The sequence below is a fragment of the Cryptomeria japonica genome, chromosome 9, assembly GCF_030272615.1.
Source record: "Cryptomeria japonica chromosome 9, Sugi_1.0, whole genome shotgun sequence".
Classification (NCBI taxonomy): domain Eukaryota; kingdom Viridiplantae; phylum Streptophyta; class Pinopsida; order Cupressales; family Cupressaceae; genus Cryptomeria; species Cryptomeria japonica.
In genome coordinates, this window is record NC_081413.1 from 316,525,470 (window position 1) to 316,544,535 (window position 19,066).

The window sequence follows — 19,066 nt, forward strand, 5'->3', positions numbered from 1 at the left end:
ATTTCCATTAATGTGGAAATAGTAAAAAAAAAGGCGGCAACAGGAAAAATTTTGGGACCACAAATTTATACATTAAAATTGGATATCCGATTTTTGTAAATAAAAAAGAGCCTTGTGGGCCATTTTGTGGATTCCAATGGCCCATAGTCTACATATTCTATTTTTTGTCGATGATCATGGGTTTTCAGACAAGTTGAGATAAATTTGTGCTTTTGAGAGATTCTTAAAGTCAAATCTTACATTGTCAATCATTTAGGAGCATCTTTGTGGAGGTAAATGGGGAGTAGTAGTCATAGGAAGTCTAAATGCAAAAGAAAACTTTCAAATGACCAAATTGAAGTGTATAGAGAAAGCGTTAGAGAAGGTAATAGGAGGAGAATATAAGGTATGTTAAATATTGCTAATGTTACTTTGAGTGAAGAGGAAATTGAATTTGAAAATGTGTCACAAGTTATTGAAAATGAAAATGTAGATTTTAAAAGTGAAAATTTTGAAAATGTTAAAAATGTTGAAAGTGATAATAAAAATGCTCAACATGTGGAAAATTTTGACATAGGAGGTGAACATGTGGAAAATTTTGACATTGGAGGTGAACATGTGGAAAATTTTGACATTGGAGGTGAAAATGTAAAAAAAATTGACATTGAAGGTGGAATTGCTCAACCAAGTGAACAATATGTAACACCTAATTACTTTAGAAATGAAAAACCTCTCATGGATGAAAGACAAACTCCAAATCCAATACCTTCAAGAACCCCAAAATGCTTACTTGAAATCGATGAGAATATTATTGTGAATCTTTAAGGCAAGAGGTCAACAAGAACCGTTCGGTTGTGGGCTACACAACTTTTTCACCAAAATTTTAGCAATAAGACATTGACCAAGCAATGCCAACTCTTTGTTCAATTGCTAAAGATGATAAAGATGAGACCATTGCTAAACAAATTGAAGATTCGTATGAACAAGAAGATGGAGAGAAATTCTATTATTGCCAAAAATCTATTTGACGCTCTCAATTCTATTGGAAAGAATACCAAAGAAAGAGATAAGAGAATCGCTCGAAGAGTGATTACAACCTCCTTAGTAAGCCATGAATTGAAGAAGGCTCATCAAATGAGACAAGCTTGTGTTGATTTTAACATAAACCATAAAACTTTAAATAGAGCACTTTCATGAAAACAAAGACTTGATGATCCACTTCAACAAGATACATGGGCTTTTGGTGGGAGGCTTCCACGTGTTGATAGAAAGTTGACTGACAATGTGAAGGAGGAGATTCAAAAATTTTGGCACTCTAATTCTAGAGTGTCACTCAATGTAAAGGACATTTTGAAATTAAGAATCGGCAACCGAGACCGCACACCACATCCCAAACATTTCTTGGAATCAACCCAAACAATGTTGTACAATTTTTTTTGTGAAGTACATCCAACTTTGAAAATATCACAAAGGGCCTTTGAATCTTGGAAGCCATTTTATTGTGTTCCTCTTAAGATTTGTAATACTTGTTGTTGCAAGTACCATGTGGAGTTTTCAATGTACCATGAAATTTAATGTCATATTCATTCTACGATGCATACTAATGAGATGTTGCAGGAGTGTGGTGCAATGCTATTTCTGAGATCATCAAGAGGCTTGCAAGATCTATTTTTATGCCCTAGAGATGATGGATTCTATTTATATAGAAATGATTGTTTGAATGAGAAGTGCTTAGAATGTGGTGGGTTGTCAAAGTTTATTTCATGTTTTCATGAGGGCAGTGAACATGAGTTTGGAAAGAATTATGTTGAGAAAAAAAGATATGAGATAGTGAAATATACTTTGAAGAGTGGAGGTGAAGGTTCTAGATGTGAATTAGTCTCAAGAGAAGTGAGTATTGCTGATTTTATTTTGGATTTTAAGGAAAATATTTTCTACAAGTATGCAAGGCACAACCATAGGTCTTAGTGGTTGGATCAACAGTTCAGGATGTGTAAGAACTCTTTCTTGATTGGCACTATTGTATCGGTGGTTGATTTTGTAGAGAACTATACATTGCAACCACATAATGAGGTATAGTCTTAGTACTACAATTCAATCCAGATTGCTAGTTTTATTCACATTACATATAGACATGCTCCTGATAGTACAGAAGAGGATAGGAAGATAATCAGGGAGTATCATTTTTTATATGAGTGAGGATAGATCACACTCCTCCGCGTATGTGCAACATTCTTTCAAGAATTTTTTTGAGTTCTTACATGAGAAAGATATTACAATTGATCGACATATCATATGGTTAGATAACTATACGAGTCAATTCAAGAATACCTGTATGTTTTATTGGTTGAGTAGAATGCATGTAGAGAGGTGTATACCTCATATTTGGTGTTTTTTTTAGGTAGGGCATGGGAAGGGGGAGCATGATGGAGTAGGTGCATGTTTGAAGAGAGCTCTAGTTAAGGAGAAATTGAGGATTTCAGGTGCAAATTTCTTTGATGCATGTTCTATTGTTGATTGGTGTAGTTCAGCATTGTCACATAGAGGTACTCTAGATTCAACAGTGACCAGATTCTTTTAGTTGGTTGAGGAGGGCACAGTGGGAGATAGATTGGATTGTCAAACAATTAAAGATTCTTCAAAGATACATTCATTTCTTAGCTTAGATGCAAGTACATGGACCATTTGGACACGAGCATTGGCTTGTTTTTGTCAGAGTTATGTTTGGTGTGATTAGGATCAGTGCGAGTCAAGTGAGTGGGTTGATATGTGGGTTCACCAATATCTAACTCCTTTATCTCAAACAATATCCTTGTCAAACGATGACATGGAAAGTTCACTTGAGTATGACCGTCTATCAGATCTTGTACAACCAAGACATGTTTTTGCAGTTGTTGCACTGCAAGGGAATGAAGAGAGATCATAATATTGGTTGGCACAATGTGTATAGGGAAAACAAAAGCTAACACAACCAATAAAAAATGATGATGGGTTCACATATCCTACAGGTTCAGTTGTTGTTGTGGGAACTTGGTTGTGAACATACATGATTAGAAAGAATGGCATACCTACATTTGAAGACTATGAGAGACACAAAACCATTATAATGTATTCACACCTTATTATAGCTACAAATGTCAAGTTGTTGAAGCATCAAGGAAAACCAAAGAACAAAGAGCTATGGACAGTGACTACTGCTAATCATGAATTAGTACTAGATACTCTTAAGCAAAGAGATGACCCTTTAGGCATACTTGAGTAGTAGGTCTTTAATGGTGTCTTATATTTTTCTATCATGCATTTAATTTCAAACAATGATCATTAAACCTTAATGTTCAAGTTTATTACATGTATATTAAGGATGTGTTCAAAATGCAGGTCTATTAATGAACGTTTTTTTTTGGCAACACAATTTTTGCATGCACATAGTGGGTACACTCGATATAATTGGAAGGGACGTATTTTTGCAGCATGACTTATTATTAAGAATTTGATGAGCTTTACAATTTTTGTTATTTGACAACACTATTTAACAATTTTTGATGATATAATTATCGCAAAACCTTTATTCTCATGCAAGTCTTTTTTGATGATATATAACACTATCACATTATGATTTTTGCGTCAACATAATGGGTTCCATTGATATAATTTGAAAGGACGTATTTTTATGGTATATAATCCCACCTTTTAATTTATTATCATGCATTTCAGTTGAAGTGCTTTTATGTTTAGACTAACAATTCTTAAAAATATAGGTTCATACTAGATCATTCGTCATTGACAAGACCCTCTCTTGGTGATGGTGCATATTCCTTTGTGCATTAATGAGATTAAATTTTGTGCATAAACACTAAGTCAAGTGAATGTATTTATATTTAAAAATGACCATATCTACCATCATCTTCAACCATGCAGACAAGTTCTTGAGATACTCACTCAAGGGGGCCCACTTGGTGAGTAATCCTTTGTATGTTTCATTTAATTTTATACTTCTGTAGTAGTTGTTTTTGTAGTTGTCTATTCCTACAGCCATAGGAAACAATTCCTGTGTCTATTCCTACAGCCACAATAGCAGAGTAGTTCCTGCTGCTTGCCAAAACTATATCATTTAACAATAGTTGTTTAAAGTAATTTCTGGTTGTAAGATTAAAGTATTAGTTCATTCGAGATTCTGTTTGTTTACTTTGAGAAGAATTCCCTTTCCTATAGTAACAAAAGATGGTTGCAATATGAACTTGGCGCACATATAGTGCTGGCCCATTTCAAGTTTACGTCCCTGGTTGATAACTAAATGAGCCTTTGCCATAGGAAAAGTTAGCTATTTAAGGATATTTGATCCCTGAATTGTGTTTTATTACCTAGTTACCATTCCAATTGTGAGGACCAACATTTTTGGTGTCTTTGCTAGGGATGGTTCCAAGCTAAGGACCTGTTGTAAACCATTAGTTTTAAGTTTTCTTAATTAATCTCTTTGAATTTCCTTCATTAACTTGCATGCGTAGGAGGAGAATAGATGCATTAGGAATATTTCTTCCCTAGCATTCTACTCAAGATATAAGATCAAACCAAGCACCTGAAGTAAACCCTTTTGTAGAAACTTATGTGCTAAATAGTAGTGTCTTTAATTTGTCAAAAGGAGACCTAGACTTCTTGAACGAACCCCCTGAACAAAACATTTTATCTCTAGTCATTTATCAGGGACCAATGACAATAAATCCTCGACATCCACCTGTAAATCCAACATTTGAGTTCCCCATTCCTGATTTGCATGATAATACAAATTTGAAAAACATACCAGCCTCTTCACTTCCAAAATTTCATGGGTTGGTAACAAAGGATCCAGACATCTTTTTTTTTGAATTTGATATCCTTTGCAGAAGTTATGATTATACCATTGATGCTCATAAACTCAAGTTATTCCCTTCTACTTTGAAAGAAGCTACCTTCACATGGTTTATGAGTTTAGGAAGAAATGTAATCACTACCTGGGAGGAAATGAAAACAAACTTCTTGGATAAGTATAAAGACTATTGTAGGGGAATGGATCGACATGGTGATGATATATTCAGAATGACACAAAAAAAAGATGAGAGCCTGGAAGACTATTTGGAAAGGTTTTTATTTAGTGTCAGCAAATCCAAACATAGTAATCTAAGTGAAGACTCTATGAAGTTGATTTTTTTGAGGGGCATCAATGATGACTGTGTTGACTCCTTAGATCTAATGGGAGGAGGAGATATTACTCAATTTCAATGGGATGATATCAAACAAATCTGTCAAAAATATTCAAGAGCTGCAGCAAAAAGGGGAAGACACTATAGACCTGGTTCTTCAATTGCCAAGTCATCTTCAATAGTCTCAAGAATGGAAATAACTCATCTATTGAAGGATTTTAAAGAAGATATAATTAATAATATGGCTACCCAATTGGATAAACTACAGGCAAAGAAGAAGCATGAGGAGGCAGAGGCTATTCTTGCTGAATTTTGTCCTCATTGTCGACAAAAGAAGAAGGATTGTAGATGCAAATTGTTAGCTAAAATTGATAGCCAACAAAGTTCCCCAGATTTCAAGCCTATTTACGAAGATGATGAACAACTTTTTTATGCTGCACAATGAAGGCCTTTCCCCCCAAGACAAGGTATGCCATAGGATCCATTATCATTTTCTAATCCTTATATGAACTTCAATGCCCAAAATAATCAATGGCAACCACCATATTCCTATAATTTTGGAAATTATACTCCCATCTTGGAATAATTCTCAAAACCCTAGGCCTAATTATCAGAATTCCTCATCTCAATGGTAGCAACCACAAGGGAATTGGTCTCCCCCTCAAGGAAACTAGTAGTAGTCACCACAATGGAGGGGAGGACAACAATGGGCAAACCAGTCATCAGGTTTCCTGTAGCCACAACAATAGTCCCAACAACCAACTTTAATGCCACCATCTCCTACTGCCACTTCATCCAGGCCAACTCAACTACCAACTCAGTTTTTTCAAAATCCAAATAATAAACCACAAGAACAAAAACAACAAGTTTATTCAACTGATCCTAATAACTATTCTGCATACTCTCTAAATATAAGTGATATTCATTTGAGATCAGGGACAACATTGCCTACTCCATCTCCTCTAGTCTTAACAGAGTTACCAATAGAGGAGACTACTTAGGAAAGCATACCTGATAAATCTGGAAACCCTGAGTAGGTTTAGCAGTCTGAAACTTCAGATATACCTATAAAAACTCCCCCGTTTCCTCAAAGATTGCAAGTAGAAGTATCTAGGCAACAGGATGATATAGCTTTTGATCTTATTGATCAACTAAAACATATATGTGTTAAAATTCCATTGTTTCAAGCTATCAAAGATATTCCCATATATGGAAAAGCTATCAAAGAGGCATGTCTGAAGAAACCTGGGAGGAAGAAAAAAGATCCAAAAATAGTGCATGTGGTAGGATAGTTGGCTGATATTATGTTAGGAAAAATAGCAGTGTAGTACCCCTACCCTAATCAATTTCTAATCTCAGTTTAATCTTAGTTAGTTTATCATAATATAATGATTATAGTTAGATGTTTGATTTAATGCATAGCTGTTGATGTGGTTTTCACACTAGTTGTATGCAAGTTGTTTAGTGTTCCTATTTCGTGGTATTAATATCGGGCTAACGCTTTCATTAAGTTTATATATGTATGCATGTATGACTCTTGGTTGCAGGAGATTTCAGGTACAATGCCACATGAGTGCAAGGTTCGTCTTCACCTGGAATTGCAGGTTTGAGTGTACCTCTTTAATCCTTAGAGTTGTATTAGGTGGTCGTAAGACCCTAGTTGACCATAGTCGTGCTCAAGTGAGCATCGTCAGTCGTTGTCGGTATTCTCTTTTGGTTGGGTTTGCGAGTCGTCTGTCTGATCGACTTTCTTGGTTTGTGTGCTTGGTGTGTATGGTTGAATTGGCTAATTAGTCCTTAGTAATTAATTTGATTATATATGTGTTTGTGCATTGAAGATTAATAGACTAAATTAATCGGGATTTCGTTATGCGATTATCGTTAATTTGAATTGCTTGATTTAAATTGGGAGCAAGTTCAATTAAATGGTTAATTTTAATATTAAATGCATTTTGTATATGCTGTTGAAAAAGAAAGATTTGAATTTAATTGCAATAGAATTAATTTAATCTTTTGGCTTTTTTTTGAAATAGAAAGGTTAAATTTCAGTTGAGTGAGAAAATCAATTTTAAATGGGAAAAGCAATTCAATTTATTGATATAGTTAGAAAAGAATTATTTTTGAGAATTATTTTAAATAAAAATTTTAATTCCAAAAATGAAATTTTGGTCAACTCTTCCTTAGAACCTAAACTTTTGGAAATTTTGGGAGAGGAACTTTTTTGGAGAAAAATATAATTTTGAAAAAAAATAAAAAAATTTTGGATGTAATTTGGGGGTTTTGGATGGGGAAGGATTCCTGGAGCTGTAGATTGGGGCTCTCCATCGGATCCCTTCCAGGAATGCTTATTGAGGTAGGATCTGCTTATCAATTTAGTTATTATTTAAAAAAAAAAAAAAATGGATTTGAATGTTCTTGAAATTTTGGTTTCAGATTCTCCATTGGCTACTTAAGATTCAAGATTGTAGTGAAATTAGTCAAGTTTGGCTGATTGCTTGTATTTTAGTATAAACAATGTTTTTCCTGTTTGCCAAAATTGGTGATTTTGGAGGGTTATTTAATAAACTCCTCTAAATCTTAGAAACCTTATCATTCTGGAAATAATAATTTTAAGTCTCATTATGAGATTGTTCAAAAAAAAAAGGGGGTTTTGCTGTTTTGAAAGAAGTTTATAAAAAAACCCCATTTCTATAATTTAAGGAAATCGATTTTTTTTGGTAAATCAAAATTAAAAAAAATATGTGTGTTTGGGGTTGGAGGGCGGGGAGTGGAGCTCCACCCGCCTCCTCCTCCCCTCCCCCGCGCATTGTTGCAGCTCGTGGTGGTCGCAGGCTCACTGCGGTGGCCGCAAGGCGCCGCGGAACCTACGTACACCACAGTGGCGCCGCCCGCGTGGGTTTCCCTGTGGCTGGGGTTTGGTTCGCCCAACCCCTGCATTGGGAGGTGGGCCCAGCCTTCGCCGCCCCCATTTAAATATTGTTTTTTGTTTGTTTTTAAAAAAAATGTTTTTGTTTATGTATTTTTTTAATTCAAAAAATATATATATATAATATTTTAATATTATTTAATGTTAAGTTTTTAATTAGGTTTTTAATTATGATTAATGTGGCATAATTATAATTAATGATAAATTTGATATTAATTAATTGTATAATGGAATATATACGTTAATTAATATTCAATTTCATTTTATGATTAACGCACTTTTTCTAGTTAAATTCTAGAATTGTTAATTTCATAATTGATTATTAATTGGTTATATTTTGATTAATCTTGGATTAATAAATATATACCTTACTTAATAGCTAGTTTGAGTATTTGGCTAATTGAGGAAGTATTGTTTTAAAAAAAATAGAATATTATGTTATTGGAAAATTGTTGAAATATGATATATTTACTAATTGATTATGTTAAATAATATTCAAGAACATATCATTTGAGTAATTGAGAAGTAAGTGAAATATTTTATCATTGGATATTTTGATCATTTAAACGATGTGCTTTTGGAAATTTAATTAAGTATCATTTGGGAAAATTGTTTAGTTACTGATATTCTCATTTAGTAAAATGAATAGTTAATTTATATTTTTCCTCTGTTTGAGAAATAGACAATGGTACTATTGCAAATTATGATATTGTATTCACCTTGCAATGATGATTTCCTGCTAAGTGTATTTTTGGAAACATAGATCATGTAGAAAACTTGATCGACTTTTAATGTTTAGATCCCTTCGAAAAAGATTGTATCTGCTGAATATTACCTATGCGAGTTTAATTTCTGTATTTGCTTTTGCTTATGTAATGGCAAGTCGTGCTTGTTTGATAGGTCCCTGTCGTATGGATTTACTTGGGGTACCTGTTTCAGTCCTCGGTTCCAAGTTGACTGTTGTTTTGTGGTAGTGTCGTATTTGGTCATATCCCTTGTGTGGGTATCGAATGATGATTCGTGGTTGACCATAGTTGGTCAGGTCTCTGGTTAGAGTACCGTCAGTAGCGTACCTCTTTTGAGTCATGTTTGACCAAATGGTGGATTTCTCTATTTGAACTCCGTTCGTCTGACCATGTGTATTCCTTGGTTTTTGAGTTTGTCCGAGTTTAGTCTAGTGTCATATGGGAAAGTGGCTTTCGATTGGGGGCCGCACCCAAAGTGGCTGCTGGGTAACCCATCGAAAGTGAGTCTAATAAGTGATAACCTAATAGTAGATTAGAATGTAATCTCTAAGTAAGATAAATGTGCCTCACACATGGGACGAGTGCTAACATAGACCCGACATGCTGTGAGAAGGCCTGAAATGGCAAACCATCATCCTTGTCTTCACAAGAGGATGTGTGGGTCCACATGGGGCTTGGATGGGCTGGAGGCTCAGATTAGGTTGCCAGGTTAACCCAGTGTATGGGGCTGGGACCTATGAAGACTTGCCATGGTAATCGTACCAGGTTGTGTGATGACACTTGTCCCTACGTTCGCTAGTATGTTGTCGTTTTGTCCTGTTAGGAGTACCTTTGTGGGTCGTCCTTTTGTCTATGCCCTTGTAAGTACTTGGTTTCATGTTAGACCTTGGGTGGTGATGACTCGGTTTTGTGGATGCTCCAATGGACCTTTGTATTAGCTTTGATTATGTTCAGCTGGATCCTTTTCTTTTTAGGGATCGTTTATGTATTAATTGACTGATGTGGTCATTTTTATATTGTTTATATTTCTCCTTGATGGCAGGATTGTAATGGTGTAACCTCTTGTATTCTTAACTTTATTAATTATCAGAGGGGTCTTGCAATTGAGCAGACTCGGAGATGTAGCCCTTTAGGGGTGAACTCTGAGATCATTATGGTGTTATGTGATGTTATTCTCTTATGTTTCCCTTATTCAACTTTATCATGTATGAATAGCTTATGTTAGAATGTATAAGTGGATAAGATGGAATTAACTTTAAATGTTTATATGCAGTTCCTTCTTGAATGTCATTTTGATCAAATGCATAAGTGGTTTAGATGATATTTATCGTAGATGCATGTATGCAATCGTCTTTTAAAATGCAATAAATTGGAATATGAAAGAACGCAACTTAGAGTAATGGAATATATTCAGTTGTTGTTAAGGAAATTAAGTATGCTTGAAAAGATCTCATATGTTTATGATGAAATTCTAGTGTGTTAGAATATTAGATGTATGGCTTGTATTTTTATGAAAAGCTTGAATGAAGATTATGAATAGATCTTAATGGATGAATCTTTGCTTGTGATTTATATTTCCATCTTTTGAAAGAAATTATCCTGATTAAGAATTATCTCATTATTAAGATAATCAGCTTACTGGATTAATTGTGTGAGTTAAGTGAATTGTGAAATTTAAGTAATCTCATTGGGAAACTCTTTGGGTGTTAGTTGATGTCTTCCGCTATGTAATCTGAATCTTTGATATCTTGTTGTATCTTAATGGGGTGTAACTTTAAAAAAAATAAAAAATTATTGCACTCTATTCTTGTGTTTTGGCTTATCCCTTCGGGGTTTCCTGGCAGGGCATTACAAGCAGTCCCTAAATATTCTGACCTAGGTAGCCCTATTTTCAAGGTAGTTATTAATGAAACTCAAATAAAAAATGCCTTGATAGACTTAGGAGAAACAATTAATGTGATGACTAAGGATGTCATGCAACAACTCAGCATTACTAGTCTCAAATCAACTCCAACGGTCCTACAACTTATTGATATCTCTATTGTTCAGCCTGAATGAATGGTTGAAGATATTATTGTCACATTAGACTCCTGGGAATATCTTGTTGATTTCATAATCCTCTCTCCCAAGGCAACATTAGGAGGATATCCAATTATTTTGGGAAGACCTTGGCTGGCAACAACTGATGCATATATAGGTTGCAGATCTGGAGATATGACAATTTCAAATGGTATTACTACCAAAATACTTGCACTCTATTCTCCAACACAACCACAACTTGATCAAGAATGAGAAGTATGGCCAGACATAGGAGAAGAAGTAGAGGAAACTAATTCTGTTCAACAACTAATGATGTTATCAAGGGACCCATTCATAGCACTTCAAGAGGATGATACAATACTCTCTAACATCATAATGAATCATTATGGAGCAGCTCATCAGTCATTGGGTATACCAATAAGTCCTTTGCATACCCTTCTTCCATCTGCATGCTAAGTAAATTCTCTTGCAACCACAGATATGTTTCACACATTGCTACCATAGGAGATTAAAACCTCCTATCTCTCTGAAATATCTAATGCAGAATCAGTAATTCAAATAGAAATTGTTGCAAGGAGAAATCTAAATACAAATAATCAATTAGTAGCAGATCAAAAATTGTCATTAACAGAATTACTCAAAGCCCAACAACAAGCTTTTGCATGGAATTATCAGGACATGAAAGGATTAAATCCTACATTGTGTACCCATAGAATTTATATCAAAGAGGATTGTAAACTAATTAGACAGCCTCAGTGAAGGATTAATCCTTCTTTAAGGGAAATAGTTAAAGAGGAACTACAAAAGTTGCTTCATGCAGGATTCATCTACCCTATTTCAGATAGTCAATGGGTTTCTCTTTTGGTTATAGTTCCAAAGAAAGGAGGAAAATGGAGAGTTTGTGTGGACTATAGGGAGCTCAACATTGCTAGTAAAAAGGATCAGTTCCCACTTCCATTTATACATCAAGTGTTAGACTCTCTAGCAGGTAAGCAATAATTTTCATTCTTGGATGGGTTTAGTGGTTATAATAATATTAGAATAGCTCCAAAAGATTAGGAAAAGACCACCTTTACCTGCCCTTGGGGCACATATGCCTATTTGGTCCTTCCTTTTGGTTTATGTAATGCCCCTGCAACCTTTCAAATGGTTGTCCTTAGTATATTTTCAGACATATCCTATGATTGTATGGAAATCTACATGGATGACTTTACTACTTATGGAACTACATTTAAGGACACATCACAAAATCTAACCAAAGTATTGCAGCAGTGTGAAGATCACAATTTATCCTTAAACAGTAAAAAATGTTTTATGATGATGCAACAAGGTATAGTGTTGGGGCATCAGATCTCTCAACCAGGTATTCAAGTGGATCCAACTAAAATAGAAGTAATACTTGATTTTCCTTCCCCTGTTAAACAAAAGGAAGTGAGAAGTTTTCTAGGACATGCAGGGTACTATAGGAGATTTGTCAAGGACTTTAGTCAAAGAGAAAGGTCATTATATTCTTTATTGACAAAGGAAGCTAAGTTTGAATGGGAAATTGTATGTGAAAAATCATTTTCTCAACTCAAAGAAGCCTTAACCTAGGCCCCTATACTTAAAGGACCTGATTGGTCAATTCCTTTTCACATTCATACAGATGCATCTGATCTTGCAATAGGAACAATTTTGGGATAGAAGCAAGGAGTTTTGGAAAATGCAATTTATTACATTAGTAAAAATTTGCAAGGACCAAAACTGAACTACACTGTTACTGAAAAAGAGATGTTAGCAGTCATCTATGCCCTTAATAAGTTCAGACATTATAAAATTGGATATCAAATCTTTGTACATACTGATCATGCAACCATCAAGTACCTCATGAACAAAAACTCCATTACAAGTAGATTGGCAAGATGGTTATTATTAATGCAAGAATTTGATATTACTATCATTGATAAACCAGGGAAAGAAAATGTAGTGGCAGATTTTTAGTCAAGGATTCACACACAAGATAATAAGGAGATTATTAATGATTCCTTTCCAGATGAGCATTTGTTTTCCATCATTTTACATAGTCCATGGTATGTTGATATGGCCAACTACCTAGCAGCTAACAAGACACCCCCACATTTCTCACCCAAAGAGAAAATACTGCTAGTAGAAAAGAGTTTCAACTTCTCCTGGATAGCAGATTGCTTATTTTATATAGGGCCAGATCAGGTGATGAGGCGCTGTGTTAGGGAAGATGAGACATACGATATACTTCATGCCTATCATGATGAATCTTGTGGAGGTCATTTTGTAGCCAAAAGAAAAACTCTTGAGATATTAACTACATGATACTACTGGCCAACCTTACACAAGGATGCAGTTAAATATACCAAGAAATGTGACACATGTCAAAGAATGGGTAGACCAACTAGGTATGATGAAATGCCTCCACACCCTCAAGTGGTTGTCACACCATTTGACAAATGGGGTCTAGACTTTGTTGGGCCAATTGATCCACCATCAAATGGTCACTCTTACATTCTTGTTTGTACTGACTATGTTACTAAATGGGTGGAGGTCAAAGCCTTCAAGCATGTCAGAGACAATAAGGTGGCAGAATTCTTATATGAAGAAATATTCACTTGGTATGGAGTTCCTAGAGAAATAGTGACAGATCAAGGAGCACAATTCACTTCCACTCTGATCACAACCTTAGTTAATGAATACAATGTTAGACATAGGAAATCTACTCCTTACCATCTATAGGCTAATGGACAAGTCGAGGTTGTTGACAGGGAGTTTGAATCAATATTGACCAAAACAATAACACTCAATAGAAAAGATTGGTCTAGCAGATTATTTGAAGTTGTATGGGCTTATAGAACCACCTGAAAAACTACAACAGGGTTTACACCTTTTGAAATGGTATATGGGAGAAAAGTAATGATGCCTGTAGAGTTTGAACATAAAACTTTGAGAACAGTTATTTCCTTAGATATGACTCTTTCTGTAGCACAAGAGGAAAGGCTCCTGCAACTTAATGCTTTAGATGAGATAAGGAAGTCCGCCCTACAGCATATTGAATATCTTCAAAACCACTGCCTGAAATGGCATGATCACTATATTAAGTACAAATCATTCCATCTAGGAGATTGGGCTCTACTCTATGATTCCAGGTATAAAGATAATTTGGGAAAATTACAGACATGGTGGTTAGGACCTTATGAAATAATTGAAACATTTTCTATTGGTGTTGTTAGATTATCTATCATAGATCCTGTTAAGTTTAAATTGTTATTCAATGATCATCAGTTGCACCTATACCATAAACCTTTGAGCAAAGATGACTTCTTGCGACAGTTTTCCACTACCAAGCATGCCAAAATTTCTACAGCCACTGATGACAACATTCTCGTCACCACTCCATCTTAATATCCTTACTACATGATCATAATAAATACTTCCCCATCTGGTGGGAGTACTTTTCTCCATAATAAATATTCCATTCCGCATTCACTCATTTCTTTCCTTTCACTCCATTCATTTTTGCATCATTTTCCATGCATGATGGTTCAAATATCTTCAAGTTGCAGTCCTTATCGCATGATGTTAGGTATGCTTGTGTGTATTTATTCTTGTTGCATGTATATAATTAAACCATATTAACTCTAATTATGATATTTTGCATATTGTCCTTTCTCTGTCCTCCTCCGCATGTGTGGACATCTGTCAAACCTTAGGTTGGGGGGGGGGGGAAGTACAATGATAATTACTCTAGCAGATAATTTTGATGCCCTCTCGGATTGCATTTTAATTTTTCAAATTTCTCGTTTGAGGTGATATCTTGCATTTTGCTTGTTTGTTTGCTTAGAGTTATTTTTAGACTACAGCTAGGTTCCAACCAAGTAAAGACACATTGAGTATGCTATAGTGTAGAACATAGTCCAAAAACTGGGCAGATTTATGCCATTTTAAAGTTGAAAGTGTTATTGTTGTAATGGGTGGTCCACCTATTCGACATGAGCTGATAGTCCATGAAGTTCTTCTTCATGACCAAGATTGTGAACCAGTGTTTAGGAACAGTGGATGGCTAGATTATTTCTTAAAGCTGATGGAGTTTAATGAAGAAATTGCGAGGGAATTTACCCACACGTTGTCAAATGGAGAAGCTCAGGTAAAAGTTTTAAGAGTGGTGGTTATAGAGGAAAGGATAGCAGAGGTAACTAGGCTACCAATAGATGGGGAGAAGTACTTAGAGTCCAAGGATGTATGCAGTGCAAGAGAAAAATTTACACATCTAGGAGACCCCCCATTAGTAGTAGATAGGCAAGGAGCTAGGCAAGAATCCATTCCCCCTTAATGGAAAGTAGTGGAATTGTATGTTTGAAAATATTTAACCTATGAAGGAAGGTTTTCATGTCTGTATTCTCATCACTTCAAGCTCCTAAGTCATTTGTGCCACAGAAGAAGGATGAATGTTCAAGGTCTATTGTACAACCTTCTTTCTATAAGTACAACAGTGACCCAGAAAGGTAGGCCTCACTCTGCTTCTCACCATTGTCTAATTAAGCCTTTAGTTGAAAAATCCTTGAGAGATGTTTCTCCAATGCTCTTGAATTAATTTGTTTAAACCATAATGTTTAGGGTAGAGAACATAGTTATAAAGGAACCACTTCCATCTCAGGTACAAGAAAACCTTGTAGAACCTGGTTCCCCTCTTGAATCCTCATCCTTGTTGAAATCTTTAGAACAAAATCTTCCTACAGTAGAGGAACCCTTACAAAAAGAAGCTACAATAGGGGTTCCTCCTCAAGGTTCAAGAAAAACTAGGGCTGCCAAATGAAAGGAAAGGGGCAAAGAAAAACAAGTTGATATAGAGCATAACGAGAAGAAAAGTAAAAATGAGAATGTACCCCCTCCTACGGCCAAGAAGAGAAAAATTGTAAAACCAATTCCTATAGTAACTATTGAAGTAGTTGAAGAATTAGCTATAGGAAGTAGTCCTGCAACTGAAAAAGGGAAATCTCAAAGAAGTAGTGGTAGGCTTCGTGAAAAGTTTAAAAGCCAAGACCAACCTAGAGAGCCAGATATTAGAATCTTGATTGACTCCCTAGAACAAGAACAACATAGTCAACTCCATGATGATATCCCTCCTTCTCCACCAAATGAACCTCAGAGAGACCATGAAGAAAAATAAGAACCACAAAATATTGAGGAAGAACAGGAATTACAGTTTCAGGAAGAAGGGGAACTCTAGGATATTGAGCAGCCTCAGAAGGAAGTAGGTTTTGAAAGACTAGACAAATTAGCATTTGTTGTAGAGTAGGTCATTGAAGCATTGGACAAAGTATAAAGTAAGAAACCTAAAGCACATGTTCATAGGCCACCTACTTCCCTTACTAGTTATGCAATAGCACTTGCTCTTTATGAGGATTGGGAACTTGAAAAGGTACAAATGCAAATGATAATTCATTATCAGAAGAAAGTTATTGAGCAAAAGGATGAGGAAATAGCCCAACTTAAAGATAAGGTGGAAATAGTAGCCACCATGGTACCACAACTGATGAAATGTTAGGCTCCTCCTCATGTTTACTCTCTATACTTAAGAGAACAACACATTAGTTTCCAAATGATGAAGGTTGTCAGAGATTTAAGTCCCTCATTGCAAACACCAGAGAAATTTTATAGTGCTTTTCAGACATCTCCTACAACAATTAAAAATCTACTTTGTGAACTATATGTACATAATTATGTTGTTCTTGATGATGTTGATTGGAACCCTCTCCTTTACATTGGAGATATCCAATTGAGGGCTCATATATCCTGGATGCAAAATGAGATATAAAGGGGAGAATAGTTTTAGGTGCATCACAAGGAAGAGCTTGAACTTTCATTACCCTTAAGGTCTGAATCAAGGGAACCTAGGTGACTTTACTTTGATTGGCAGAAGATTGTATATGAGCCAGATTATGCAAAGGAAATCCTACCCTTAAGGGAAGAAGTATTAGAGAATATGAAAAAATGGCTCCAAGGGAAGGAAAAAAGGCAATAGGACATGTAGTCCAGTGCTAGAACAACCTAACAGATGAGTTGAAACAATTTGAGCCACACTCTGCACAAAATTACCATGCAACATTAAACAGAGCACCCAAGTATATGCACTTGGGAAGAACAAAGGGATGATATTGGCTACCTCTTAGCTTCTAGCCTCCAATCCTCCTATGGCCATTAATGGGATGTAGGGATAGTGATCTAAAATACAGTGAAGCAACAGAACATACCAGGTGGAAGAGATTGGAGAAAATGAAAGGATTCTACTGGAGATAATCTACAAGCGGTTCTGAACAGGTTACCCTAGGTGATTTTTGAATCAATGCCAGAATCCAAAATTTTCCTATTAATAGAGGATCAACAAGAAGTTAGGTTAGGGGGAGATGATGAGTCTAAATAATGGCTCTATTTTGATAGATTTTTGATATAATACTCCTGCCTAGGTCTTATGATTAGATGACATTTGGATTATAATACTCTTTTAAGTTTATACCTTTAAGTGTTTCTGAAATTGGTTTAACTTATACCTAAGGATGTCATGTAATGATCTATCTATGCAAATATGTGAAAATAATTATAAATATGGTTTGCATTATATCATGTTAGCATTAGTATATACACATATTTGTTGTGCATTAATATCATGATGCAGGGTCAACAAAGGTAGAGTAAAGACAAATGGTGGTTTAAAAGATCATCAAATATATAACCGCTATGCAGACCCAGTCAGAGAAATACAGTAATGATCAAAACCACTTGACCAGTTCTTCAACAGATTAATTTATGAACATTTATAACTGTTCTTAGTGGAGCTTAGATCTAGGAGGCTAGTCATGCTATATTTTCTCAACTGCAGGACAAATGTTTTGTTGTCCTGTGCTGACTTATTCTCTTGTTAATAAATCCTATTCACCTATTCCATAGGAATGTGGTCAATTAGTTAGAAGTTTGTTATAAGTTTTCCTATAAATAAAGGGATCTCTCTCCTCTCAGGGATAGCAAAGAAAAACCATAGTATTTTGTAATACACAGTCTTTTGGTACTATTTTATGTATTTTCTAGTCAAGATGAAATAAAGAGATCAATGTGATTTTGGATAATTAGATAATTATAATCTGAAGTTCTTGAGATACTCACTCAAGGGGGCCCACTTGGTGAGTAATCCTTTGTATGTTTCAGTTAGTTTTATACTTCTGTAGCAATTGTTTCTATAATTGTCTGTTCCTGTAGCCATAGGAAATAGTTCATGTGTCTGTTCCTGTAGCCATAGCAGCAAAGTAGTTCCAACTGCCCACCAGAACTATATTATTTAACAGTAGTTGTTTAAAGTAATTTCCTGTAAGATTAAATTATTAGTTCATTTGAGATTATGTGTGTTTACTTTGAGAAGAATTCCCTTTCCTACAGTAACAAAAGATGGTTGCAATATGAACTCGGCGCACATACAGTGCTGGCCCATTTCACATTTACGTCCCTAGTTGATAACTAGATGAGCCTTTGCCACAAGAAAAGTTAGCTATTTAAGGATATTCAATCCTTGAATTGTGTTTTATTACCTAGTTACCATTCCAGTTGTGAGGACCAACAACCGGTAGGGTATGACCCCGAGCTTTTAACTAAGTGGGGGGCCAAAATAGGAGCATGCATAGGATAATAATGCCTAACTGGACATGTTAGACCTGACGTTTCATTATTAGGATGAGCAGAACGAGAAATTGGCCATGCGACAACATTCGATTGAATGAGACTGACAATTTTTTTGCCAACCAAAAAAATGTTGCCCTAATAAAACCTTAAGGAAAATTGAAAAACTGAGATAGATATTTGTAGGGACCCATCTCGTGGACTCGTAGGTTCAAATAGATCATTCATAGGTACCACGGATTCCGAGTTAGGGACCATCAAAGTTTGACAATTTTTAGCACTTAGGGTGCTCAAGGGACGACATCGGTAGGGTATGACCTTGAGTGTTCAACTGAGTGGGGGCCAAAATAGGAGCATGCATAGGGTAATAATTCCTAACTAGACATTTCAAATCTAACTTTTCATTATCATGACAAGCATAATGATAAATTGGCCATGGGACAACATTTGATTGAATGAGATTGACGATTTTTTTGCCAACTGAAAAAATGTTGCCCTAATAAAAACTAAGGGAAAAATTGAAA

At 35.4% G+C, this 19,066-nt stretch overlaps 1 protein-coding gene across 1 annotated transcript; it reads left to right on the plus strand.

Annotated features, from left to right (window-relative positions):
* The first annotated feature begins 13,769 nt into the window (after positions 1-13,769).
* On the plus strand, positions 13,770-14,279 carry LOC131029794 (uncharacterized). The gene has a single exon (XM_057960439.1). The coding sequence runs from the start codon at positions 13,770-13,772 to the stop codon at positions 14,277-14,279; it is 510 nt and encodes a 169-aa protein (XP_057816422.1).
* The last annotated feature ends 4,787 nt before the right edge of the window (positions 14,280-19,066 follow it).